A 26,599-nucleotide genomic window follows, 5' to 3' on the forward strand; every position below is an offset into this window, starting at 1 on the left:
CCGATCCAACAGCCAATCATGGCTGGACACGTGGCCGGTCAGATCCAACTTCAGTGTTTGACTTCTCAGTGGTCAAACTTTGACCTCCACATTATCACGTAGCTCGGCACTTCCTCTGTCAGCTCGGATCGGATCATCATGGCGAGCCCTTCGTGCCAGGTCCGACCCGAACTGAGGATCTTCCAAAGGATTGAGTGTTCATCTTTCCTTGGTCATCCCGGTTCGGCTCGGCTCAGCATTGAGGGAACATCTTTTCGGACCCTAGTCACAACTAGCTATGACTCGGAAGGATCACTACCTACTGGATCGGATCGGTTCGAAAGTCCATGTCCGACCCGGTTACACGTGGACTTCATGTGCGCGCATAAGGAGATGCGTTTGGATCGGCTCGGCTTCCCGCCGTCATTCCAAAGAAGATCACGTTGGGATGAACCGCCATACTTAAATGCACATGACAGGATCTTCTGACAAATGAGACTTCCCAGCTCACATTCATGACTATTGGGGCAATTCACCTGAACCTTCCATACTTGCATTCAATGCAGCATTGAATGCAAAGGAGGTGGGTAGCTGTGCATGCCACTCTGTTCATGACCGAACGCGTGGATCTTTCTCAACCAGCCAACTACATGTAGGTAACTTACTCATCATAATTTCCTCTACCTATATATACCAACTCATATGCACAAAATGAGGGATCTAGTGATCTATGACCAAACAAACACTCACAAAAACCTTTACTCACCAAAAGCATACCCAACTTGCTGAGAATAAACCCAGAACATTTACCTTGTTCTTCCCATTCTCCCAAGTTCATCACCCTGTTCTTCCCTACCTATATTCAAACACCATCAAACACACATCAATGACTTCATCATCGGAGCGTGTTTGGCTAGTACCACACCGGTCCATCTCCTTTGATCTTATCTTTCATACAGGAAAATCTCACGTCATCATCCAGCAAGGCTTCTGATCAGCCAGATCACCATTTCTAAGTTGTTGCATCTATCTCACGGAAATTTGCATCAACAGGAAAGAAGGATCCTTGCTTGGAAAGCCTCACAAAAGCAAGAAACCACATATCAAATAACCTCATTATCTGCTGCAGAAATCGGCAGACCAGGGTGCCCATCACGCGAGAGAATAGAGATAAGGGAAGATGGGGGCGATTAAGCCAAGTTTCCATGCACAACCATTGTAGAAATGTCATGCAATTGATTTTGTAAGAAGAGTTTTATTTTGATCAACATAAAGTTATATGGGTTTGTTGTTTAAAAAAGTAGTAAATACAAAATGGAATAATTATCGTTTAGGAATTTGAAGAAACGTCGAGACCTTGATACCTTATACATGTTGGATATTGTACCCTATCATTAGTTTTGTCACATCTTTCCCCTTCAAATTTATTGAGAGCTCCATTTAAAATTTGGAAACCACATATGATTAAGTTGGAGCTGGTTAAGGGTTTATAGTTTGTTTTTCAAGGCTCTAAAAGTTATTTTTTCTCACCAACTGATTCGTTAAGGAGAAGAGGAGAAGTTAAATATTTCTTCATCTTGCCCCCACGTGGAAACATTCCTGGATCCGCCACTGACGAGAACCACTGCTGGCGAACATCAAAGTGGAATGAGGTTGCGGCTGAGATAGAGGTGGGTTGCTTATAATTTTTATTTTTGATTGTGTCCTTTATTATCCTTTTGTATTAGGTTATATATATATATATATATGTCATTTTACAAATAAAAAATGAGGGTGTCTAAAGAGGGAAAAAAAAAAAAGGTGTGGAAATAACATTACTCTAATGGTGCGTTTGGATGAAGAAAAAAAATTTGGAATTTAAATAAAACTCAGCATTTAAGAAATTATATGCTCTAATTTCCTTGTTTGGGTACATAAATACAGAATTTTGCAAATTCTATGTGAAAAAAAACTTGGGATTTGAAGGCTGTAAATTCCAAGTTTAAATTCCACCTAAATTGGTGTCATTTTCAAAATTCCAATTTTTATAAAAAAAAAAAAAAGTTGTGTTCACCCATCACCTTGCCAATTAATCACAATACCACCACCACTACCACCATGCCGTCGCTATCACCACCTCTGCCGCCACCACCACTATCGCCACCACCACCTCTGCCGCCACTACCACCACCTCTGCCACCACTACCACCACCACTGTCGCCACTACCACAACCACCACGGTCACCACCGCCACCGCCACCGCCACCGCCATCACCACCGCCACCACCACCGCTACCACCACCACAACCACCAACACCACCTCTGCCGCCACCACCTATGCCGCCACTACCGCCGTCGCCGCCACCATCACCACAACTGACACCGCCACCGCCACCACCACCACCGACACTGACACCACCGCCACCACCGCCAATGCCGCTATTGCCGCCACCTCCAATACTCCAATTTTTGCCGTCACCATTTCTTCCACCGCTCGTGAACCATTACCCCTACTACCATCGTCAACTGACCACAAACATTATTTTTATTGTTGCCACCATGCATCACCATCACTCTTTTATAAAACTACTATAAATTCTGTATTTAAATTTCATTATGATTACATTTATCCAAACAAGAGAATTTATAAATTCTAGAATTTTAAATAACGTCATTTTAAATTCCGTCATTTGTGAATTCCTAAGTAGTTTCAAACTACTTCATCCAAACGCACCATAAAAGTTTTACTAAATTATCACAAATAGCAAATGACATATAGGATTAAGAGTACCCTATCTCTACTAGTGACGCCATCCTGAAGAACAATCATCATAATGGTGGCTGCACCGCCACTACTACCTAAGGTACAAAAGAGAGTATTTTTTATCTAGGAAGAGCACAGATTTGTAGCTGTACATAGTGAGGTTTTATCTTATAGTGAAGTTAATTTTGTGGAAGTTGCTTTTGCTTCGGCCACTCTCAAAATTCGTATAAAATTTGGATTCACTCTCTCCCATGTCTGTTGTTTCGGCTTTCAATTTTGATCTTGTGGGTTTGAATTGCTTAAGGGGTTTTGTGGTGTAATGTTTATGTTTCTTAGCCAAAAAAAAAAAGGGAATTCCACATATGTAGAGAGTTTAGTTTAATAATTAAGCAAGTAATGTATTTTTCTTTTTCCGGAACAAGTAAAGTTCCTTTGCTCTTGAAACAATATCCACTCGGAAATAATGTACCAATCTATCATCAGATCAAATATAATCATAGTTAGCATTATTGGACATAACTTGTTGCTGTGGTGTAGTGGTTATCACGTTAGTCTTACACACTAAAGGTCCCCAGTTCGATCCTGGGCAGTAACATTTGATTTTTTTTGTTTGCTGAAACATCAAGTTGTAATGAATGTGTGATAAAATACTTGACAAAAAAGAAGAGATAGAAGACATTTGATGTTTAATTTTTTAACCAAAATATCCTCGTTATTTATTTTCATTTTCTTACTCATTAGTTCATAAAGTGGGGTTCTCAAATCTCTATATAGATTTTGATATTTTCTATTAAGAATAGATGAAAATAATACCCTTTTCCGAAGGGTATTATTTATTGAACCCAGATGAATACTTATTGCTTTCACTGGTTAATATAATGATCGAATGGCTCTGTATGAAACCCCTATCTACTCAGTACTCACTTGAAAAATGTAATAAGCTTGCTATTTTACCCTTATTTTTTTTTTTTAATTTTACCAAAGTTTTAATTTGTAAGAGAAACAAAAAGTCTCAGAAAGTTCATACGGGAAGATTGAGAAGGTATATAAATGGACATGAGTAAAAGGATGCCATATGTTCACACTATTAAAAGTTAGTAATTGATCTAGCTTAGCTGAAATGTTTTCTGTTATGTACATTGTTTGCATCTGGTCACCCAGGAACAGAGAAAAAATGACAGACACTTCAATCACCAAATATGAATCATAGATGTTTAGACTTCTTCTTGGGTCTACTCCCATTGCAAGTATCCACTTGAGTGAGTTGTGACACTTCATTCTTGGAGCCATCCAGAGGTGGAAGTGACGTTGTTTCCATCTCTCCAGTGCCAACTAACAAGTTGTCCAGTTCTGCTGAAGGTGGTGCTGCTGTCTCTGCCTCTTTCTCACCCTCTAAAAGTGATTCTTCTGCTAGAGCAGTCTCCTCCTGATTCAGGCATGACAGCACCTCCAAATCATCCCTGTACAGTGGAGCAGTTCCTAGCCCTGGTACTGATGGTGGAGACGAACATGGAAATGCTGCTGCTCTAGTGTGTGGTGTGGCACGCCCTCTACCTTGATTTTTGCCTTTGCTTCGCCCTCTAATCGAGGTTGCTTTTGTTGTAGCTGGCGTGAGTGCTAGTAGGGGTGAGACTTCCTCACGGATGTGCTGTAATCGCCCCTCCACATCATTTGCATTTTCGGGAGATGTCTGTGTTGTGCTTATGGCTGATGTAGCTTGTACATGTGCTGGTCTTGGTTCAAGATGTCGGGTTTCCCCAATCATCTGTAGGACACGGGTGCATGTGGTCCGAATATCTGTAAGGGCTCGTGTTGCACTGTCACTAGTCAATGCACCAAGTGTAGTAGTGCATTGATTATGAATAGTGGTCAAGCTCTTGACCTGCCATTCAGAAAGCGAAAATCTTGTCACTTTGACTAGATTATTAAAAATACACTAAATACTAATGGTTTTGGACAATCCCTACTAGTAGATGTGTCATCCCACTTGAAGGTTGAATTCGCATATGTGGTCCTTGAGTTAAAGGAGTAATCAGACGACGAGTAATGCTACGATACCACTCCATGTATGGATCATGATAATGCATTGCATGTTCCTCCAGCTTGCCTACAGAAATACTCTTTTCGCGAGCTTCCCATAACTGGATATACTGTCCATGATATGCCCGCCAATCATAGTGATGTCTCCCCCTTCTATCAATTGAATGGAGCTTCGCTTCTGTATCACAAGGCACTGGAATTTCTTGACAGAGACCAAATTGGCGTAAAACTCTATCAGGACGATGCCACTCAATAACGTCAAAGCAAATGAGTGGTGCAATTGTCCTCCAAACATGCTGATCTCTAACACATATATCTGGTAGCGATGCAAGTCGCTCAGAAGTATATGGCTGCCATATTATCTGCACTAGAAATAATATATTGAATCAATATGAAACATGCTGGCAAATAGGCGTGCACCTACTCAAACCCACTGTCGCTATAAGAATGTGTAATATCATTTGTAAATAGTGTCTGAAATAAACCTGATCATCTGTTTGTTGATCAAGCTGGTCCCTATAAAATATTAAAGCCCTTTGAGGGTTGTCTCTACGTATCACAGGAGCCTTCCACCTAAATAAAAAGGAAAGAAGTTCAAATAAGACAGATAAAATGTACAAGTACAACTTGTCAACTTAAAAAACCAATATGTACTTGCATCCTAACGGATCTGCAGGCAGTTGCTCCTCATCTACTGCTGTATCCCCTGCATCCAGCGCCACTTCCCCAACGTCCTCATGATCTGGTACAACTGGACCTTGCACTCCAGTACCGAATCTCTCGGGACGGCCAATATACAACCGCTCCCATGCCCAAAGCTGTAGGACAGGATTGTACAAAGATGAACATAAAATATACATATTTATGTTTTAAGTAGCTTTAATATGAATATACCTGCAATAATATAAGAGGACCAGCAATCTCATTAGCCCCCATTTTACTAGCTCGGCAAAGCTCACGGTATAAGTGAGCCAGTGTCGCACTGCCCCAACTCAATTGCCGGACAGAGGTAAAATCCCTCAACTGAGAAAGGAATATCAATTGAACATCTGCTCCAGACTTATCAGTGAAGAGAACCCCACCCATCAAACCTAAGATATAAGCTCTAGCATAGCACTGCAAGGTTGCCTCGTCTGCACTTGGTGGAGGCTGCTGAAAATTAGCTCTTAACCAACTAAGCTTGAGGGCTGAACCATGCAGGACATTAGGGTCTGGTCTCACCCCTAACAACTCCTCACATAGATCATCCCAGTGGAGATCAGATTTTCCAGTCACTGCATGACCTTGAATTTGAAGACCCAACAAAACAGCTACATCTTGTAGCGTGACAGTAGTCTCGCCCACAGCCAAGTGGAAGGTGTGGGTCTCTTGTCGCCATCTCTCAACCAATGCTGTAATCAAGGGCCAATCAATCTGTATAAATCCAATCCTGTATACCCCATAGAATCCTGATTGGATGACAAACCTACGAATCCGTGGATCTAACGGCCACTCCCGCATCATTGTAGCTAATCTCTGTCTGCATGTCAAGACACCAGGATCCTGAAGTTTAGGTACTATTAGATGTAGCATTTTTATGTGAAACAACATGCAGTCAAAGTAGTACATGAGGAATAAACAAGATCAGTAAGACTAACCTCTCCTGTCCATATGGCTTTGGATCTATGCTGGTTTTGCAGCACAAGCACAGAATTTTCTATTGGTCCCGGATCTAAAAAGTTATCTACTTGTGCATCATGTGTGGCCATCTCCATAGGTATCTGACAGAAAATGCAGAAACTCCATGGATTAATATAGATGCCATGTAAAATATAAACCCCCTAAAGAAGAGGGGACAAGTAAAGCATTAGACACTAAGAAGTAAGAACAATGGCATTGAACAGATGTTATAGAATTTACTTGTTTATCAATTTGAGTTGGTGATGCGAGATTTGCATGACTATCAAAACAGACTGGCTCTTTTTCTACATACAATTCCATACAGTTTGTTCCAGGTTGTCTTGCCACATCAAACATGATGTCTATAGACTCGTCATCTTCTATTGGCACTGGAATGTATTCCCTACATGCAGGATACCTACAAATGATTTTCACTTTAAACCGTTGCTTATCAAATCCAGTTACCGCATACATCTTGTCTAGCAACTCATTGTGCGTTATTCCATGGTTGACCCTAATGGGTTTTGGTGCAGCACCTTCATAAGAAATTCCATGTTGTCCATTAGTTGTCCTCCCATTCCAGTAACACATAAGTGTAACACCCTGCCTGGCCATCTCCTAGACTCCTACCCTTCACTAAACAACATAAATTTTTAATTATTAGCCAGATTCTTGTAGAACCTTGTCAAACTATGTAAACAATTAAGGGAAAAAATAGTAAAATAAGAAAATATTTGTTCATCCAACACTGAAGTAAACCAATAATTCAAAACCCATAACAACCAAATACCATGATTAAAAAAAGCAGTTTCTCACTTGATCAATTAGATTGAGATCATACTGAATTGCATCCTCTAGCGTACCAGACCATTCAATACCATCTCATGAGAGGAATATGCTGACACATACTAGAAATTACTGAATAAACAGCGGTTTATCTATATAAACAAGCTCTTAACTAGGCCAAGGAAGGCTAGGGTACTATCATGGTCAGGTACTCAGGCTATTAGTGTTCAAGTGCCATCTCTATGAAAGGTACATTGATATAACAAGCAAAGGGAAGCTCTATAGTATACAGTATACTAAAATTAAAAATAAAAAGTTGATACATGAGAGATTAGTTTCCAGCAACATTACTCAAATTTTGTTTTGGTACACAGCATACATCAAAATTAGAACAGGCACAAAATGCTACTTATGTAATATTAAATGCAATGCTAACTTGGATACTAGGACTAACACCCATATGGGAAAAGAGTAATAGGACCACAGAAAAATCCAACTAGGAACCTTCATAACTCCCTATAATTTCAATTTATTTTTTCCCCCACAATCTTCATCAGTGTACTTTTCTCAATAAATTAAAAGAAAATACGACTGTAGAAAAATGAACTCGAATTTGGGAACCATAAAAACATCCAAGCCTGTGTGAACAAGCTGCATGCACAGTTTGTAGTAAATCTAAAGACCATGAAAGTATGTGTGTGGCATCAAAACTACACATATTTCTTGAAAAGTTGAGCTCATATATGCTTAAAGCAAACATCACAATTGCCATAAAACACTCAGGAAGGGTCGAAGAGATAAAACGTAAATAAAACCTCAAAACTCAAGCTGTGTAATTTGCAAGCACACAAAAAAGACATTCTTTTAAAAAATTATCATATATATATATATTTTGTTTGGCAACGACCCAGATTTTAAAATGAGGATATTTATTTACATATTTCATAGAACAATAAACACGGTACAAGAAATCAGCAATCTTTGAAGCATAATTAGACCACATATTGATTGACTGACAATGTTGTAAAACACTTTTTGAACCCTAAATGAATTCTTTTTATTTTAACATTCACTGAGGCATAGTAACAAACAGGTTCTGGGCAAAAGAAAACTAGAGCCAGTTGACAGGGAACAACCGTACCTCGATATGAAAATGAACCCTTTGAAGTTTTCCCTTCCTTCCTTAAAATTGAGGGATCACTGTTTCACCACAAGAAACCGCTGCATCTAGAGACGTGTATCCGTTGCCCAATTTGAAAAATATCTCCTTGAGTCACGGTTTCAGAACACAAGCTTTAGATGCCGCTGGTTAAAGTAGCAGTTTCAGTGTTAATCTCCTGCACGTGATATGACCCCTCCGTAACTTAGCCTCACGTGTTTCTTTTCTTTTTTAAGGACACGTGGCAATCCTCCAATCTTTAATTTTTTGTGAGTTAAAATACCTCCTTCATCTTAAAACAGAGAGAGAGAGCGACTAGAATCTTCTGAAGAGAGCGAGAATTAGAGAAAGAGGCGTACGACGCGTCGTTTAGAAGCAGGCAGAGAGAGCCTGAGAGAGATGAACGTGGCGAGCAAGGGAGGCGGAGCGGCGGCGACTGCTCGGACGGTACTGATAACGGGGGTGAGCAAAGGGCTGGGCCAAGCTCTGGCCGTGGAGCTGGCCAAGAGGGGCCACACCGTAATCGGCTGCTCCCGTTCTCAGGATAAGCTCAACGCCCTCCAATCCCAACTCTCCTCTTCCTCCGACAAACACCTCATCCTCACCGCCGACGTGGTTCGTATTCGCTCTCATCTGTAATTTTCAAATTCGAGTAATTTGAATAATTTTGTTTTTTTGTTTTTAATTTGTGACAGAGTTCGAACAGCAGCATTGAAGAGCTGGCACGAATCGTGATGGAGAAAAGAGGGGTTCCGGACATCATAGTGAACAATGCGGGCATCATCAACAACAACAAGAAGCTGTGGGAGGTTCCGGCGGAGGAGTTCGACGCCGTCATCGACACCAACGTGAAGGGAATCGCGAACGTGCTCCGCCACTTCATCCCGCTGATGCTGACGCGGAAGCCGGAGACGGGCATAATCGTGAACTTTTCTTCCGGGTGGGGCAGATCCGGGGCCCCGCACGTGGCCCCGTATTGCGCCTCAAAATGGGCCGTGGAGGGCCTGACCCGATCCGTGGCAAAGGAGGTGCCGGGTGAAATGGCGGTTGTGGCGTTGAATCCGGGTGTGATACACACGGAGATGCTTGTTTCTTGCTTTGGGACTAAGTCTGCGAGCCAGCACATGGAGCCTGAGGTTTGGGCCTTGAAGGCTGCCACTATGATATTGAATCTTACAGCGGCTGACAATGGAGCTTCTCTCACTGTATGAGTATTGGGTTCGAATGTGTATCAAAACGGATTCCCATTCTATTTTGCTATCATATGGATGATAGCCACAATTTCAATCTCAATCTCAATCTCTGCCAACAGGCTTCAATTTCAGTTTCACTATGTATGGAAATTAGGAATGTAGGATAGATAATTAGTTAATTACAGATGGACAATGTATGATCAATTGGATTGAATTTTTAATTGCCAAAACTATTGCCCCTACTCATCGTTTGGTGCTTAAAATTTGTTTGCCTAAGCTAAAATCATTGTGTGCATTATGCAATAGGGATTGTAGATGATTATTATATCACGATTTATGAATGCTTCTAAACCCTTTTTTAGGATCACTCTATAAAATTTTACTAAGACAAAAGTGACCCTTCTCTTCTAACCGAAAGTGACAAGATCCCACATCGGTTATGAGAGGGTTTGTCACTGTCTTTATAAGCCGAAGTGAGAGGACGTTAAGCATGACACCACTGGGCGAAGCGAATGGGCCGCGATTCGTTCAGGCCCAGGAAAGTCCCCGGGCCCTTTTCTGCAGAGATGCAGGCCTGGAAACAGGTAACCTCTGTGAGCTTGGAGTCCAATCGCTTATTGTGATGGGCTGAGACACGTGTGGAGCCTAATGGACTTCAAGCCCGGAGCAACTTGGCCGATTCTACAGTTATTCGCTTGGTCCTTTGGACTAACTGAACGGGGCTTACGTTCCTGTGGTGTCTATTTTTTTCACCCTTTCATATTTTTTTATTTATAAAATAAATTTGCAAATATCATATTTTGCCACGTGGCATGCGCAAAGATGGTTGCTCCTCAGTTTATCAGAAGATTCAGAACTGGAGAGAGAGAGAGAGAGCGGGGCCATCTGTCATGGCAGTAGCAATGAGCTACTGCAAGCCCTCCCCATTTCTGGGCAAATTCCCAACTCATTTTCATTTGGTAAGCCCCAAGCTACTCTCTCTTTCCCTCTCTCAATTTTGAGTTTTTTTGTATTCATTCATAATCTAATCAGATTATGAATGTGATATGACAATTTGGTTTAATATACTGCTTGAACTCCCCAAAGTTTACATTTTGGCTTCTGGGTATTTGTTATTTGCTTCAGTCTTTTCACTTTGTTGTTAAAGTATTCATTTTGATTGATTGAGCTATACTATAATGGCACCCAATTGTTGAAATTTGAATTGTAGGGAAAATCACAATCTGGGCCAGTTGTTCAGGTGCCTAGAATTAGTGCACTGTTTTGGGGAGCAAAGAAGTCCGCGGAGCCAAAAGAAATAGAAATAAATCTTTCACTTGGGGATTTCACTTTGACAGGTTCAGGCCCAGAGGTGTCTGTGCTGTATTCTCTCTTCATTCTTGATGGTTATTTCAACTTTAACTGTGCAATTATATTACGTTCTATTGGTTATGTTTCCAGGGAATCTCAGAAAATCAGGTGAAACCTCAAAAGATATCAGTTTCAGTTGCTTCTTCAATCTCTGAGGTCTCACCCACTGAGTGGGATGCATGCTCTCTGGATGCTACAGGCCCTGAAAAATTTAACCCATTTCTTACACATGCTTTTCTTTCAAGTTTGGAAGAGTCAGCTTGTGTAGTGAAGGTTAGGAATCATTGCTAAATTTATTAGTTCCTTTCTGTTCATATAATTATATTATAAAGTCATACCTTTTTGTTTCTTCTGTTCTGTTCAAGTATAAAGTTTCTGGATTTGGACAAAATTGAGTGGTTTTCTCACAGCGGTCTCTAAATGCCCCCTTGTTCCTCAAGTCAAGAATATGTATAAAAGAGCATTTTAAATTAGCACCATCTATTTATGTCCTGCATTTCTCCCATGTGTGCATATGGCATTTCTTAGGAGTGGTTCACACATCCTCCATATTCAGTTTCCTCTCATTAGCCCGGAATAATACTACGTGTTTTTTTTTTTTTTTTTTCTTATAAATTTCTCTGAGATTGTATAGAATCAAAACAATTGCAATTCCCAGTCCTTCAGATGTCATGAATAGTATCTGTCAGTTTTAGTCATGTGATTGTTGTAAATGAGCCTGGACTTCCAACATTGGTTTGGTTATGCATTTAAATCCTTTTCAGGAAACAGGATGGATTCCACGCCATATCATTGCTAAGGATCAAAGTGAAAATGTTTTAGGTGTTGTTCCACTCTATCTGAAAAGGTTTAGCATCTGCTATGCTCTCCACATGCAAGCTCCTCATGTTATTTCTTCTTTGTATAAAAGCTTTGATTTAACTGCTGCATTTATTTTCTTCTGTCTGAATTCTTTGATTTGGTGTGCAGTCATTCCTATGGTGAATTTGTTTTTGATCATTCTTGGGCTGATGCATATTATAGTTTTGGGTCAAGATATTATCCAAAGTTACAATGTTGTGTACCTTTTACTCCAGTAACTGGCCCAAGGATTTTAATTCGTAATACTGCATTCAAAGATCAAGTTTTTGACATTCTAGTTTCTGCTCTAAAGGATCTGACAGCAAAGGTATTCAATTAATCAATTCTTTTTGTAAGCATTTAATATACTCTTTGATTTTCCCATGCTTACTGTGCCAATCTATATGTATAAAATTGACTCTTTATGAATTTATTCTGGCTCGTGTGCAAATAGTTGATATAGTCAATTTTTTTCTCCCACAAGTGAGAAACATTTAAGACAGGCATATCACATCAATGAGGTTATATTTTGAACACGTTCCTCTAGTTTTGATGTTGTAGCATAGATCATAAGCTCAATTTTTTTATTTTTCAGTAATAGATTTTGTGTTTTCTGTCCTTCTGTGAATTAATGTTCTCTGATAGTTTGCACCTACCTTTTTTTTTAGTAGGAAACAGGAAATCAAATAAAAGGAAATAAGGCTTACAAGAATCTACTTATGCTTGTACTGATAGACGTTTGGGAATTAATATCTTCATATAAAATGTAGAATTGAGTATTCATGTCTAAATGCAAATAAAAGAAATGACTAGTTGTAATATTTCTAATAATTTTCTTTTCTTAGCCCTTTTCCTTGTAATGCTTTCATCTTACGGTATGAAACTGGTGCTAAGTGAGATTCATGGTCAGATCTATAATCTGAAGGTCTCAAAATTAAAGTGGCATAAAATCACTGATTAGTTTCTTGAAGGGGAGATAATTTGATATCTAGTGTACTCAACTCTTAGAATGCATTATGCAATTGCACTTTTGATCATTTTATTAAATCACAATTTCCAAGTAGTTAGAGGAAGGAATTTTACCTTCTCTTTCAGAGTGATGTTTAAGTATTATTTCAGAGTGACATCTAAGTATTGTGAAGAGAACATTAATTCAATTAGCTACATGGATATTGTTATTTTTATGAGTTTTTTTCTTACTGGAAAAGTAGCTACCGTTTTTATGATTTGATATGTAGATCAAATAAAAACTTCTGAAGTATTTCGATATCTTTTTTTTTTCATGTCACTTGAGACTTGATTTCTTGTGTTATTTTCTTACTTTTTTCTTTGTAAGACTTGCTCTTTTTTCTAAATTGCAATTCCCTGTCTGCTTATTGTGACTTTATGTATTTTGACAGTCCCAGCTTTCATCACTACACATTACCTTCCCATCTGAAAGTGAGTGGCACAAACTGAGTGAAAAAGGTTTTCTGAAGAGAATTGGAATGCAGTACCATTGGAAAAATCGTAACTATAAAAAGTGAGTAGCGCATAACCCATCTATTATTCATTGGAACATGTTCACTCACATCAATTCCAATGCAGAGTTTTTGTCACATCCCTTGAAGATTTATGTGATTGGAATTTTTTTTTTTTTGGATATCCAATAGTTTTGTCATTCTGATGTCATTTAGCTCCATCTTAAGGGAGATTGGCCTGTAGCAGTTACTCATTGGTATCCCAAATATAATGACTTTATCATTATGCTTTGTCTCATCATGGATGCTATATTTGAATTTCTCAGTGCAAAGTAGGGGTTTCTATGAACAATTCGATTGATAATTTAACCTTTTATTTTTTCCTGCTGTTGTCCCCCTTCCCGTAGAAAATGAACAATTGATTGACAATTGAATTTCTCATCATAGAAAATGCCTTATTTATTTGTGATGCAGTTTTGATGAGTTCTTGATGGACATGAAGCAAAGTAAAAGGAAAAATATTCGTCAAGAGCGCAAAAAGGTTGGTCCTCTTAAAAATTTTATATTTTTCATTTGATATTTAATTTACTTAGAAAAAAAAAATGAGGAACTAAAGACTCTTATGAATTGTACTAGAAAATGGTTTTTCTGTTGGATTCTTTCATTGTGATCTAAAAGAAATTGTTTTGCATTAGTCATTACTTGTTAAGTTTATTAACAATGTCTAAATCTTGGTAACAATCATCTAAATAGTGCTGAATGTGGTGCTGCTTGGAACCAAGAAAATTGTGCAAGATAATAGAAATGTTTGAAAACTCACATAATCAATAAGATAATACTAAATATTTGTGGAACACTGCTTAATGATACAAACAAGAGAAAAGATGCCCAGTACAAGAAATAAATGAACGAACAAAAAGTAAAAGCCATGAATGAAAGAAGAGAAGAAACACCAGTCAACTCATGGGAGCAAGACCACAAATTGGGTCCACTTAAAATCTTCTTTCAATCCGATAAATCTGGCTCCCTCGTGTATGTATTTTTTAACACAAACTGTGGAAAATTAGTCCACATTTACTGGAGTTCCTTGAAGAACTTATTCCTTGACGAACAGTTTATGACCTCTGAGTAATGCCTTTTACTTGTACAACACCTGTTTCTCTTTATTTGATTAATGTGGTGCATGTAAATTATGTAATGATCATTCATGAATACTTCCATTTATTTTCCTCTTGCTTCTTTTGTGATTATTTTCTTCTGATGGATTTTCTTTATGTTCCATCACATGCTAGTTGATTTTGTATGCGACGCATAAATTCATTGATATACATTGCAAAGTTGAGAGTAATAATCTCTCTCTCTCTCTCTCTCTCTCTCTCTCTCTGTGCAATGACCTAATTTGGAATTCATCCTCAAAAGTGGAAATTATCAGTTCCCATGGTTTACATTTTGCTAGATTATGGTATGCATATACTGAGTGCTAATGAAATCAGTTGGGTTATTTGTGTTGGCCACATAAGGTACCAGTTATCTAATTGAAATCTCAATGTGCAGATTTCGCAGCAGAATTTGACTATGAAACGGTTGCGGGGTGATGAAATAAAGGTATTTGCTATAATAATTGCTACCTATGACTACCAAAGATGTTCTTTCATTTATATGTAATCATATGCTTTGTTCAGTAGATTTGTTTTACATACGAGGATCATCCCTAACATTGCCCCGACTCCCACCAAAAAAAAAAATCATCACTAACATCTTTAGCTTGTTTCATGATCTTTATAAAATGTAAGCATATGTTTCTGATATGGTTAAGTCCATCATGGATTCATGTCCTATGGGAACTTTGTCATTAATTTTTCAAAAGAGATGTCTCCATATTTAGATAATTCTTGATTGTGTAAACAAATATGGTGCCAAAGGGATCCATCAAAGGATTTCTTTTGGTTAAAAGATCCAATGGTACTGATACAGGCTCCCATTCTTTGTTGATTCCCACTGATTCTAGCATGCATTGATATTTGTAGTACGTACAATACCATGATATACTTCATAGACAATAAAATTTTATGCAATACAGTATGGTCTTCAATTAAGAAATTCTAGCTGGTGAATTGTTATGGGCAGTATTGTATCGGGATTCACTACACTTTATGGTACAGAAAATAGTTAAAACAATTATCTCTTCTTTAATGATGTTCTGTTGGCAGGCAAGACACTGGGATTCCTTCTATCAGTTCTACCGGAACACTACTGATAACAAGTTTGTTCCTTACAGATCTCTTTATTTGACCATTTAATGATGTTTCACATTCCATGATAATTGCCACAAATGTACATTGTTTTGAATACTTGTTAAAAGAAAGTATGAGTTTCTTGAATCTTATTTTGGGTCATGAAGTTGTTTGAAATTCACATATTATCCACAGATGGGGTACTCCATACCTGACTAGGGATTTCTTTCACAACATGGGGTCAAAGATGGGGGATCAGGTAATACTTGTTGTTGCTGAAGAGGGGGATGAGCTTGTTGCTGGAGCTCTTAATCTTATAGGAGGTGATACATTATATGGACGCCTATGGGGATGTCATCCACGAACTTACTTTCCAAGTTTGCATTTTGAAGCATGCTATTACCAGGTCTAGTTTTTATGTCATTTTATTAGCATTGCTAGCACAAGATAATTTAGACTTTCAACTCTACTACCAACAAGAACAGTATATAAAGAAAAAAATCAACACTGTCATATGAGATATATCAAATTAAATTTTTATTATGGTTTATGACAGCACAGGCAATAGAGGCTGCAATCGAACTTAATCTAAACACAGTAGAGGCAGGAGCTCAGGGCGAGCATAAGATTCAGAGAGGTTATCTGCCTGTAACAACTTATAGCTGCCATTACCTGATGGATGAAGGTTTCAGGAAGGCCATAAAGGACTTTCTAGTGCGTGAATCAACTCAGGTGATTGCATTTATATTCCTGTATTTAGGTGAAGGCCATTTAAGATGAATTACTCTTACCCCAATTTATTTGTACTTGAGCATTTTTCAAGTAGTTTACACCCTTGAGTCATTTTAATTCTCTCTCATGGCTTCAGTAATGCCAGTTCTCACTAAGGTGACCAAATACTTGTTACATGCAGGTTGAACTTGTTATGAAACTACTACATGATTCTGGTCCCTTTAAGGAAGGTGTACAATAATTTATTGACATGATGCCCTACTAGAAGCAGATTAGTTTTCTGTAAATTGTGGATGCCGTTTTCTTCTTTTTTGTAATTAAACTTATGAAATTTCACTTGAGATTGTGTACATAATTACAGTGACATAGAAAACTTCCATAGCAGAAAATTTCATGTATAATTAACGAAAATCATAGCATTCATGGATTCTCTCTTAGGTAATATGGCAATTTTTTTTTTCCAGCAGGGGTATGTTAGTGCTAGTTCTAATTGACTGTACACCAGCTGTGAGGTGGTATTTGGTTACCAAAATAGAATGGATTGAGAATGAGATGGGAATTGGAAGGAAATCCAATCAAGTATGGAATGAAATCGAGTCTATTGTTTTGGTTGGGAATTAGAATGGAATGGAGTAGAATTAACATTGTTTGGTGGAATTAGAATAGAATGGAATAGAATTGACATTGTATGGTTGGAATTAGAATGGAATAGTTAAAACATTGGCCATGCTTTAAGCTTTTATGTGCCATATTGCCATGCACCTTTATACCGTGAGAAGTTCCAAGTCCAACTGGTATGATTAAGTAAAGTCATAATAAGAGGTGTGATTGAATCAACTACATTCACAATTTTGTCAGACCCAAAAGAAAATTATTAATTTTTTTTTTTTCAAAGAAAAGGAAAAATCAAGTGGAGGGATCCCCACCTCTTACCCGTGTGCTCTCCTCTCATACTGTTGATGTTGTCGGAAACTCTCTCATCCTCTGTCGGAAATCCAATTCCTTTCAAGTTTTAAGTGCCATATTGCTTTTAAGGAAATCCAATTCCTTTCAATCCTCTGTCGGGTTGATGTTTCATACCCGTGTGCCATATTGCTCTCGTATTGTATTCCACATCTTTAGTGCTGAGTTATACCTTGGCCTTGGAGCAATCTGGGTGGATCTTGCATATGGTCGTTTTATGGGTGCTGGGTGATGGATAGGGGAGGAACCATTAAGCATAAGAACAACATAAGACATGGTTGGCCTATCAGCTTTATTCTTTTGCACGCATAATAATCCAATTTGGATGCATCTCATCATCAATTCACTTCCTGAATGACTCCACAATGTGGGATCTATTAGATTTGTAAGTGTCTGTTCCCCCCAATTTTTCCAGGCCTGCAATGATTTGTGGATGAGCAAAAACATATTAGAGATTGATTTTCTGTTTTCATTGTCTTCGATTGCAATTATGCCCTAAAACTATATCTTACTTACATAGCTTAGAAGATCCTCTGGATTTTGCTCTTCAAGATTAAAACTACTTTTCTGTCCAGTTAGTATCTCCAAAATCAACACACCAAAGCTATAGACATCAGACATAACAGAAAAGTCTGCCTCTGTACACTCTGGAGCCATATATGCTCTGCATATCAACAAAGAAGTCAGCTTTAATTAACATGAATGAAATTTTTAAAATTATTAATACACAATTATATACAAGCCCTATTGCCTGGTCTAGTACTTACAAGGCCTTCGCAAGTCGACTGAAATTATCGCCCACAAAGAACCTACACATGCCAAAGTGTGAAATTGTGGGATTCATTTCTGCATCTACAAAAATGCTACTAGCATTGAGATAACCATGAAGATAAAACTCTCCATGAAGATAAAGGAGTCCTTGTGCAATGCCTTCTATGATCCTATAGCGCTTATCCCAATCCAATTGTGTACGCTTGATTGGATCTACATATTCATGCAAATTAAAATTATGTCATATTGTTTGTTGCATTGCATTGCATTGCATGTCACACTAATGAACTTCTATGATATATTTTCAAATTTTCATCTTTCATAAAAAAAACAAAAAAAGAACAAAATACAATTCCAAGTTTCCAACCATACCAAATATGATGTGACTGAGCCTGGCCTTGGAGACAAACTCATAGACCAGAAGCCTTTCATTTCCATGTCCTCCCAAGGAGAAACCTAAGAGCCTAACTAAATTTTGGTGATGGATATTGGCTATTAACGAGACCGCATTTTTAAATTCTACATCTCCTAGTCTAGAATCCATTGGGATTCTTCGCACTGCTATATCCTTTTCATTAGAAAGTCTACCCTGAAAAAATTGAAAGAAAAAAAGACGAAGCAAAAAAGCAATGAAATGTTATGAATAAGTTGCATTCGAGATATCTGAAAATTAACTTACTGCTACTTTGAGCACATAATTGATGTTGTTGCTCAAATAATTAATAATGATGTTTCAATATTACCTTATAAACAGCCCCATATCCACCCTGCCGACTCAATCTATTTGTTTCAGAAAAGTTATTTGTGGCAGCTTTAATGATGTTAAAGTCGAATTGGGAGCATTGCTCAGTACTCTTTATTCCCTTTCTCTTCCCTGCTCTCAAGTAGACGCCAATGAATATAATTAGAGCCACAGAAACAACCAATGGCACAACAATAATGATGACTGCAGTCCGAGGTTTGTTTCTCTTTTGTCCTGCAAAAATTAGAAATCAAATATCTTATAATAATCTTCGCCAGATGAAAGCATTGGATATATATGAAGCCCGAAAATAACTTACATGTCCCCTGTGATAGAGGCAAGTGGTATCAAAGAGAGAGAGAGATGCCAGGTGGTATCCAAGGGAGGAAAATAGGTAAGTTCTTCTCACGAAGCCCATCTACCGGCCGGGTAACACTCTCTTGTAGTTAAGAGAATGTAACCATTAGCCCAATTTTAATTTTTTTTTTCTTTTCCTCAACTTACATAACATATTTTCGGTGATTCTACATTGATGTGGTGTGTATACATGGGCTACATAGGTTGACAAATATAATTTAGAAAAAAAGTTAAACAAGTAGCTTTTCCCTAAAGAAAAATAGATAAATAAATAGCATATATATATAGACTGACTAACTTTAAAAAAATCAATCCCTGGCCCAAAAAACAAAAACTTTAAAAAACATCAATCTCGTATTATCAAGACAACCCATTTTTCAACCAACTTAAAATAAAAAATAAAAAATAAAAAATAAACCTTTATTCATATACAAATTTGAAACTTTGACAGTGTGGAGACTAATAAGTACTATACTAGATCACGAGTTTTTTTTTTTTGGTCGAATACTAGATCACGAGTTGATTATTACTTATTGCTTAATTTTAACATCTGTATCAATAAACTTAAAAGTATAAGATACAATGGTAATTACATATATAGTGTCCTAATTCAATCAATCACTCGACCTCATTCAAATACGAATCTAATCCTCTATTAATTCTTGTGTACTAATTAATTAAAAATACGTTTTCTTGTCAATATTAAGCACGTCTTTTGTATTTTATTTTTACAATAAGTTTAGAAAAATTAAAAAAAAAATTATTCACATACAAACTGACATGGAAGAAAAAAAAGTTTTATTTATATACGAACTAAAGTGGAAGAGGCAAAACGTTACCGTATTAACAATGAGAAGAATATACATATATATATATATACCTCTGCTGGAAATTGTGGTGTTGATGGGTGGAGGAGATATTGGTGTTGATAACGGTGGTGGTGGTGACGACTCTGACGACTGTAGTACTAGTGTTTCCACACCAGTACTAGGGTCATCGAAGCGGTCAACGTGATACATAAAGTTACAGCTGGGTCTTACAACTCTCCCGCCTTCGTCCCCATCACAACATTTTGGGAGATCCCCAAAAGCACCACCCAAGCATTCCTTGCACTGCAGCTCCGATAAGTCTGGGGTGCACTGCGCAACTGCATATATGAATGCATATATGGTTCGATTATTGTAAATTCGAGTAGTACTCGCGTTTCCGGTCGCAAACTTACGAAGAGAACCGCCAGCTGCCGCCTCGCTCTTCAGACTTTCCAGTAACTTCCTCAGCTCTCGAAACAACCCATCATGATGATCAGGATAAACGTTCGATAAGTTTTGTGGGCCCCACAGATGGAAAGCCGGCGTAGTTTCCATGACGCCGCCGTAGATGGAGCGATTTGAGTAGCGCAGCATGCAATTGTCGTACCAACCAATGGCTTCCTTCTGATTATGGCAAACCTCTGTGAGAGCATGTGTAGAGTCGTTGAGGCAAGAACGGCAAGCATCGGCGGCAACATCTCCTCGGCAAAGTCCTATTGCGTAAACTCGGTCGCTATCGGAAGAGTTTCCGGCGTAGGAGGCGTTGTAGAAGCCATAGGCGTTGCCGTTTGTGGAGGGAAGGGAGGAGAGAAGGCGATTGAGGTTTGTGTGATAGGAGCTATTGGCGGTGTAGTTGCCTTTGTCGTTTAGACAAGAGTGGTGTAGAAAAGGTGGTTGAGCAAACACCTCAGTTTGACTGATGATGGTGAGTAGCAAAATGGGAAAAAGGAAGAATAGAGATGTTGATGAAACCATTGCCGGCATTGTTTGTCAGTTGTGTGAGGAGCATCGATCCATCCCATTTTATCTTCCCACTCATGCCAAAAGGTCCCATTTATGATATTGACGCCGGCGTACTAATTTGACCGCGTAATAATTTTGAAAAAAAAAATTGATGTTCCTAGCTAGTTCCTTTTTGTTTTTGGCCGCGTTCCTAGCTATTAAGAGGAATTGTAAAATGAGCCATGAGCTAATTAATACCAAAATTTTACTCCTTATTTGTATGAAAAAATAAAATTGAAGAAATCTTACAATTTGAAACATTCAATGTTTATTTTTGAGCTAATAATAAAAACTAAAAACTCAAACATATAACTTTTGTGCTCGGCTGTTGTAAAAAAGTCATAATCGAGTGCTCAATATATACCATTACCGTGCACTTAGCAAAAATATCCGAAAAAAAAAATAGGACTCGTCACCCTAAAAGTATATGTATATATATATATATATGTGCAATGCTGCAATTGGAAGGAAACCTGCAACTAAAGATTCTTGGAAATTAAGCAGCCTAAGCAGGGCCAAAGAAGATGGATACTTCCTAGAAAGCTCGAGGTTGGAGGCTTGGAGCTTGTTTATGGGCAAAACCACCGAGTTGATTAAACCAATAGAATTCTAACACGTGGCCTAATCCTCTACTAGGTCTGACATCTCATCTATCTAGTCATCTCATCCTCTACTATTTCTCACGTCTCTTCCATGGAACATATGTTAATTTGCTCAGCGCAAACCACACGGGAGATTCTCCAGATTCATTCAACTACAGTAATGCCAGTACCAAGAAAAAGAAAAACTATATATATATATATATATACGGATAGGATCATGGGACAAACCCTGGGACAAACATTTTAACAAAAATAAGTGATAGCCGCATGTATAGTAATTCTTGTTAACTATAATTTTAATGTTTAAAATTAATATATATAAACTAATTTAGGCAAAAATTCAATATAGCCACTTAATTATACAAACCATTTCAACTGAGTCCATGACTAAATTAATATTTTAAATGACCACCCTAACTATGATTTAAATTGAAAAATGAATATCTGTTAGTTAAATGTCTACGCGACTTTTGCTGACTAGACTTTTTTTAATGACGTGACTGTCACATAGACTAAAAATAATTTAAAAGCTAAAACATTTTAAAATGTTAAAAACTAAAACTAAAATATAAAAAATTAGGGACAAAACTGTCCATTCTGTCTTCACGCGCAGACACACCCACTCTGCCTCTATTTCTCTTTCGTTTCTTTTTTCTTCTTTTTCTCTCCTCCCTTCTTCTTCTTCTTCCTCCTCCTCGCGTGCGACCATATCCCCTGCCCTCATTGATTTTCTTTTTTCCGGACACTTCTCACCGACCCGATACCACCATCTTCTTCCTCTCACTCTCCTCTTTCTCTCTCTCTCTCCCCGAGTGTTTTTCTCTCTCATCGGACCCATGTTCTCTGTTTTGTGTATTTCCTCTGGATAATCAATATATATATATACTAATTTCAGTTCCAATCTGTATGAACAGAGAATTAATCAGATCACATACTAATATGGGTACTACATAGATCAAAACCAAAGCCAAAAAGATTGTTTAAAAAAAATAATAAGTAGGAAATAATTAGAGCAAAAACCCAGTTGAACCAAATGAAAGTTCAAAGCAATCTTATGAAGATCAATCCAATACCTGAAAGCCAGAAACTGAAAGAAAGTTGAGATTTTTGCAAAGGAAAAGAGAAATGAAGAGTACCCCGCCAGTGGAGAAAGTAGTTGATAAGTAATCCAATTCAGTTATTCATGATTCAAATTCAAATATCAGATCAGTGGCTCATGGTTTAAATTCAAAAGCTTTGTAGTTTGTTACTGGTGTTTGTTTGTAATAGATAGAGATAGAGATAAGTGTTGTTCATCCTCTGTATTCAAACTTGTACCTGATACACTATAAATAAGATATACTGCAGTACCTCAAGGTGAGGCTTTCAATCATATCTTTGTGACTTTAGTAGTCACCAGATGAAAAACCAAAGAAAGAAAGTGAGAAAGAAAGCAAAAGGCAAATGGGAAATCCTCAGCTTTGGTCTCACTTTCACTCTTTTTCTTTTCTGCTTTTTGGGAGCTCAGAGCCTCAAGCAGTACATCTAGACTAGCTTTATATTTATGAATATGTTATGTAAGTTTGTAACTTATGTGTCTATGAACATGTTTCTTTCTTGTTTCTTTGGTATTTGATTTTGATTGTGGATAGAAAGACAGGAAATGGGGCGGCACAAAAGCAAGATAAAAAAAGGAAAATTCAATCTCAGCACAAAGTTTTTCTCATTCAGTCAACCCATTAACTCATACTTTAATCATGCAACAAAATGAGTAATTTAATCACACAAGAATGAAGAGGAGGTCAAGATGATGAAGAATACCACCTAACCCGACCCGTCCCGCCGCCAGAAAAGCTAGAAATGGCCGAATAAGCCGTCTGCTTTGAGAGCACGATTTGCTGTGCTCGGTGGTCCGATGAACAATCCAATGGCACCACGAGACTCAGAAAAAACGAGGGGAACAAAACCAGTGAGGGCAGGGGATATGGTCGCACGCGAGGAGGAAGAAGAAGAAGGGAGGAGAGACAAAGAAGAAAAAGGAAAGAAAATAGAAATAGCGGCAGAGGGGTGTGTCTGGGAGTGTGTTTGCGCGTGAAGACAGAATGGATATTTTTGCTCCTAATTTTTTTATATTTTGGTTTTAGTTTTTAATTTTAGATGCTATTTATTAATCACAATTTTTTAAATGATAAATATTCATTTTACTACTATTTATATTTCTATCAACTATTTATTAATCCATTATATTTATTAATCACAATTTACATATTTGTATTTATTAATATTCACAATTTTAATATTTTTATTTATTAATCCATTTGCTGACTATTTATATTTACAATTTTAATACTTTTTACAATTTATTTCTATTAACTATTTAATATTCACAATTTTTTTAATCCATTATATTTCTATCAATTTTTTAATCCATTATATTTATTATTTTTTAAAGACTCAATTACAAAAAACTACCACGAACTATGGGGTCTATTTCAAACGCGTCCACAAACAACAAAATATTTCAAACGCGTCCACTAATTAACAAAAATCATGAAAAAATGCATTATGTTAAGGGTTATGTTATGGGTGCTGTTAAGTGCCAACGTGAACAAGCTGACGTGGTTTTTTAGATGACATGGTCAAAGACAACCTAGACACCAAAACCAGCAAAATCGTTACCTTTTTGAAGAGCAGTCCACGCAACTGAGGGAGTCACCTGCAGATGTGGGAAGAAATGTAGGGCCAGTTTGGTATTGCTGTGTGGAAAAATAGCTGTGAGGTAAAACAGCTGTGAAGTAAAGTCAACTGTAAAGTAAAGCAGCTGAGTGTTTGGTAAAGTATGTTTTCAAAAGTGCTGTGAGTGCAAAAAACAATATCAAAGTGTTTGTTAATGTTAATGTAAAAGTGCTGTGACTGTGTATAATTACTAAAATAGACATGATGCTAAAAGTGTCTTTCACTTATTTGTTTGGTAAAAATAAAATGTTTTTTACTTGTTTTTTAAATTTTTGGCTACAAATTTTTATTAGCATTAATTTTTCTAAGAACAACATTATTAAATAAGTATGTGTATTATTTTTTTAGATATATTATAATTTTAATCGTGCAAATAAAATATCATAATTAATTATCACAATATAAAATATAACTAACAATGGACATATTTAAAATAAACAAATTAAAAATATATAAATCAATGAGGATATTATGGGTCAAATAAAATATTCATTGTTGCTATGATTCACTGCAGCTTTCAAAAGCACCTAAAAATCTGCTTTCTGTTTTTGTTGTGGGGAGTTGAGAATTGTGAGAAAAAGCAGTTTTTAATTTTTTTACCAAACACCAAAACTGCTGTAGGTGATTGAGAATTGTCATCCACAGCAGCTTTTGGGTCTTCTACCGCAATCCCAAACGGGGCCGTAGTTGACCACTACATGGACCGACGCGAATCATGGACGAAGGGTTTTTGGGTGCGAAAATCATGGGGTAAGTGCCTTTTTAAACTTATGGGTTTTGTTTGAAATATGGGTTTCGATTTCTGTCTTTTGGGTTCGGAGGCTATGGGTTTCAGTTTCTGTCTTTCTGTCTTTGTTCTTTTTTTTTTTTTTTTTTTCTTCTCTTTTTAAATAGTTTGTTTTATCAATTTCATGTTTCTGGATTTTTAATTGCTTGAAGATATTAAAGCTTTGTATCTGTTACTAAGAAAAAATATATGTTTTGAATATCTTTACTGCATCAAATATATGTTTGATAATTATGACACAATTTTTCCTCACATAATTGGGTGCTTTTTTTTTTTTTTTGGGATTTGTAGAAGGTGGGAGGTTGTGGATTCTTTGATTGATATGATCCTCCTATGTGTGATCGTTCCAAACATGTGATTCTTGGGCTATTGAATAAGGTGTATAAGCTAGAGGGGGTGAAACCAAGATGGCAGGGAATAAAATGTGAAGGTAGAACTTGAGTTCTAAAATGATATATGTTGTGTAATAACCCTGTTGTGTAATACAAGCTAGAACTTGTTTTGTATTCACTTAGCTACCCCATGGAGTGTTTGCTTATTTATGGTTAATTATGTGAGACTTTTGTAACGGGTGTTCTATATAAATGGAAGTATTTTATTAAAGTAACTCTGCAACTGACTAGGTTCTAACCCTTCTGTGATCTCAAAGCTACAAAGGCTTTCTTATTCTATGTCTATTGCACAACTGCTAATGTATCATTCTATCTATAAGATGGATCAAAGTAAGTAAAAATACAAGAAAACAACTATCAACTCCCCTTAGAAGTAATTCAGATTTTTACAAGAAAGCTACAAAGGCTTTCTTATTCCATGTCTACTGCACGGTACTGCTAATATATCATTATATCTATAAGATGGATCATAGTAAGTAAAAATACAAGAAAAAATGTTGAACCAGTGTTATGCCAGTGCAAAGTAACATTCATATTTGGCATGGACCTATGACCAAATAAATACAGTAAAAATAACATATTTCTTTCCAAAATTCCAAAATACACTTCCCAAAATTCATGTCCAAAATAACCTCTAGTTGCCTTAATTCGTATCCAAAATACCATGTTTAAAATACCAATTCCAAATCCAAAATCCAAAATCCAAAATCTTGCATAACCCTGCTCCATGCCATAGGTGAAAATGAAATTGAAACTACATAAGTCTACTTTCCCAAAATTATACAATGTCAACAAAATGTATCAAGATATTCCATAAAAAATAACAGTCTTGTTTTTAAAAAAACACTCCTTCCTCCTGCAGCAATATGACTCCCTAGCTTGATTCTTGTGTCATGTCAGCATCTTTGTGTCCACTATTGTTTGCTTGGCTCACTTGCATGGTTGATAACAGTGAATCAGTTCCAGTGCATCATGTCATAAAAAGAGTTCATGTATGCTACTTAAGTGTTATCTGTAACAATAAACACTCCATGTAGTTTCATTACACAATTGAGAAAAAAAAAAATATTATTTCTGTTAACATATTTAGCTTATTCAAGCAAATTGATCGTCTTAAAATGTCTAAGAGATAACCTTTCAAACACTTATATACCAAAAAGAAAATATGAGTGTATTTGGAGCTCATACTTTGGTTTTCCTTTTCCCCATATCCTTTCTCCTTAACTTTGCAGGTATAGTGGAAGCCTGGGTTGCATGTATCACAATACACTGTCAGTAACATAT

At 37.1% G+C, this 26,599-nt stretch overlaps 4 protein-coding genes, 1 long non-coding RNA gene and 2 other non-coding genes across 9 annotated transcripts; 5 read left to right on the forward strand and 2 right to left on the reverse strand.

Moving 5' to 3' along the window:
- The first annotated feature begins 3,244 nt into the window (after positions 1 to 3,244).
- TRNAV-UAC (transfer RNA valine (anticodon UAC)) lies at positions 3,245 to 3,317 on the forward strand. The gene has a single exon. It is a non-coding gene; the product is annotated as a tRNA-Val (tRNA).
- Positions 3,318 to 3,766: 449 nt separating this feature from the next.
- LOC147279754 (serine/threonine-protein phosphatase 7 long form homolog) lies at positions 3,767 to 8,480 on the reverse strand. 3 transcript variants are annotated; one of them, XM_086252285.1, is made up of 8 exons: positions 8,349 to 8,480; positions 6,662 to 7,052; positions 6,400 to 6,522; positions 5,657 to 6,304; positions 5,417 to 5,580; positions 5,248 to 5,335; positions 4,690 to 5,124; positions 3,767 to 4,604 (listed from the first exon to the last, which is right to left on the reverse strand). In XM_086252285.1, exons 2-8 carry the CDS (start codon positions 7,034 to 7,036, stop codon positions 3,927 to 3,929), a joined length of 2,511 nt encoding a protein of 836 aa, XP_086108411.1. In that variant the 5' UTR covers positions 7,037 to 7,052; positions 8,349 to 8,480; the 3' UTR covers positions 3,767 to 3,926. The 3 variants fall into 3 exon arrangements, with proteins under 3 accessions (XP_086108411.1, XP_086108410.1, XP_086108412.1); XM_086252284.1 differs by having other exon boundaries at positions 6,662 to 7,057; positions 8,349 to 8,450; XM_086252286.1 differs by lacking the exon at positions 6,662 to 7,052 and having other exon boundaries at positions 8,349 to 8,431.
- A 195-nt stretch (positions 8,481 to 8,675) lies between these two features.
- Positions 8,676 to 9,801, forward strand: LOC147279755 (NAD(P)-binding Rossmann-fold superfamily protein). Its single transcript, XM_086249835.1, has 2 exons — positions 8,676 to 8,981; positions 9,062 to 9,801. The coding sequence occupies exons 1-2, from the start codon at positions 8,766 to 8,768 to the stop codon at positions 9,575 to 9,577; spliced, it is 732 nt and encodes a 243-aa protein (XP_086105961.1). The 5' UTR covers positions 8,676 to 8,765; the 3' UTR covers positions 9,578 to 9,801.
- A 251-nt stretch (positions 9,802 to 10,052) lies between these two features.
- LOC147279756 (RNase MRP) lies at positions 10,053 to 10,298 on the forward strand. Its single transcript, XR_015123705.1, has one exon.
- Positions 10,299 to 10,369: 71 nt separating this feature from the next.
- On the forward strand, positions 10,370 to 16,610 carry LOC147279757 (acyl-CoA). Its single transcript, XM_086249834.1, has 12 exons — positions 10,370 to 10,518; positions 10,770 to 10,910; positions 11,000 to 11,182; positions 11,674 to 11,756; positions 11,879 to 12,077; positions 13,150 to 13,271; positions 13,684 to 13,750; positions 14,764 to 14,814; positions 15,420 to 15,472; positions 15,639 to 15,849; positions 16,005 to 16,175; positions 16,357 to 16,610. Exons 1-12 carry the CDS (start codon positions 10,372 to 10,374, stop codon positions 16,414 to 16,416), a joined length of 1,488 nt encoding a protein of 495 aa, XP_086105960.1. The 5' UTR covers positions 10,370 to 10,371; the 3' UTR covers positions 16,417 to 16,610.
- A 342-nt stretch (positions 16,611 to 16,952) lies between these two features.
- On the reverse strand, positions 16,953 to 20,833 carry LOC147279758 (cysteine-rich receptor-like protein kinase 29). The gene is made up of 6 exons (XM_086249833.1): positions 19,889 to 20,833; positions 18,653 to 18,885; positions 18,282 to 18,498; positions 17,906 to 18,122; positions 17,655 to 17,802; positions 16,953 to 17,555 (listed from the first exon to the last, which is right to left on the reverse strand). Exons 1-6 carry the CDS (start codon positions 20,799 to 20,801, stop codon positions 17,250 to 17,252), a joined length of 2,034 nt encoding a protein of 677 aa, XP_086105959.1. The 5' UTR covers positions 20,802 to 20,833; the 3' UTR covers positions 16,953 to 17,249.
- Positions 20,834 to 24,819: 3,986 nt separating this feature from the next.
- On the forward strand, positions 24,820 to 25,530 carry LOC147279759 (uncharacterized). The gene is made up of 2 exons (XR_015123640.1): positions 24,820 to 24,886; positions 25,215 to 25,530. It is a non-coding gene; the product is annotated as an uncharacterized LOC147279759 (long non-coding RNA).
- Positions 25,531 to 26,599: the final 1,069 nt, after the last annotated feature.

The sequence above is a fragment of the Dryas octopetala genome, chromosome 7, assembly GCF_963921425.1.
Source record: "Dryas octopetala chromosome 7, drDryOcto1.1, whole genome shotgun sequence".
Lineage (NCBI taxonomy): Eukaryota > Viridiplantae > Streptophyta > Magnoliopsida > Rosales > Rosaceae > Dryas > Dryas octopetala.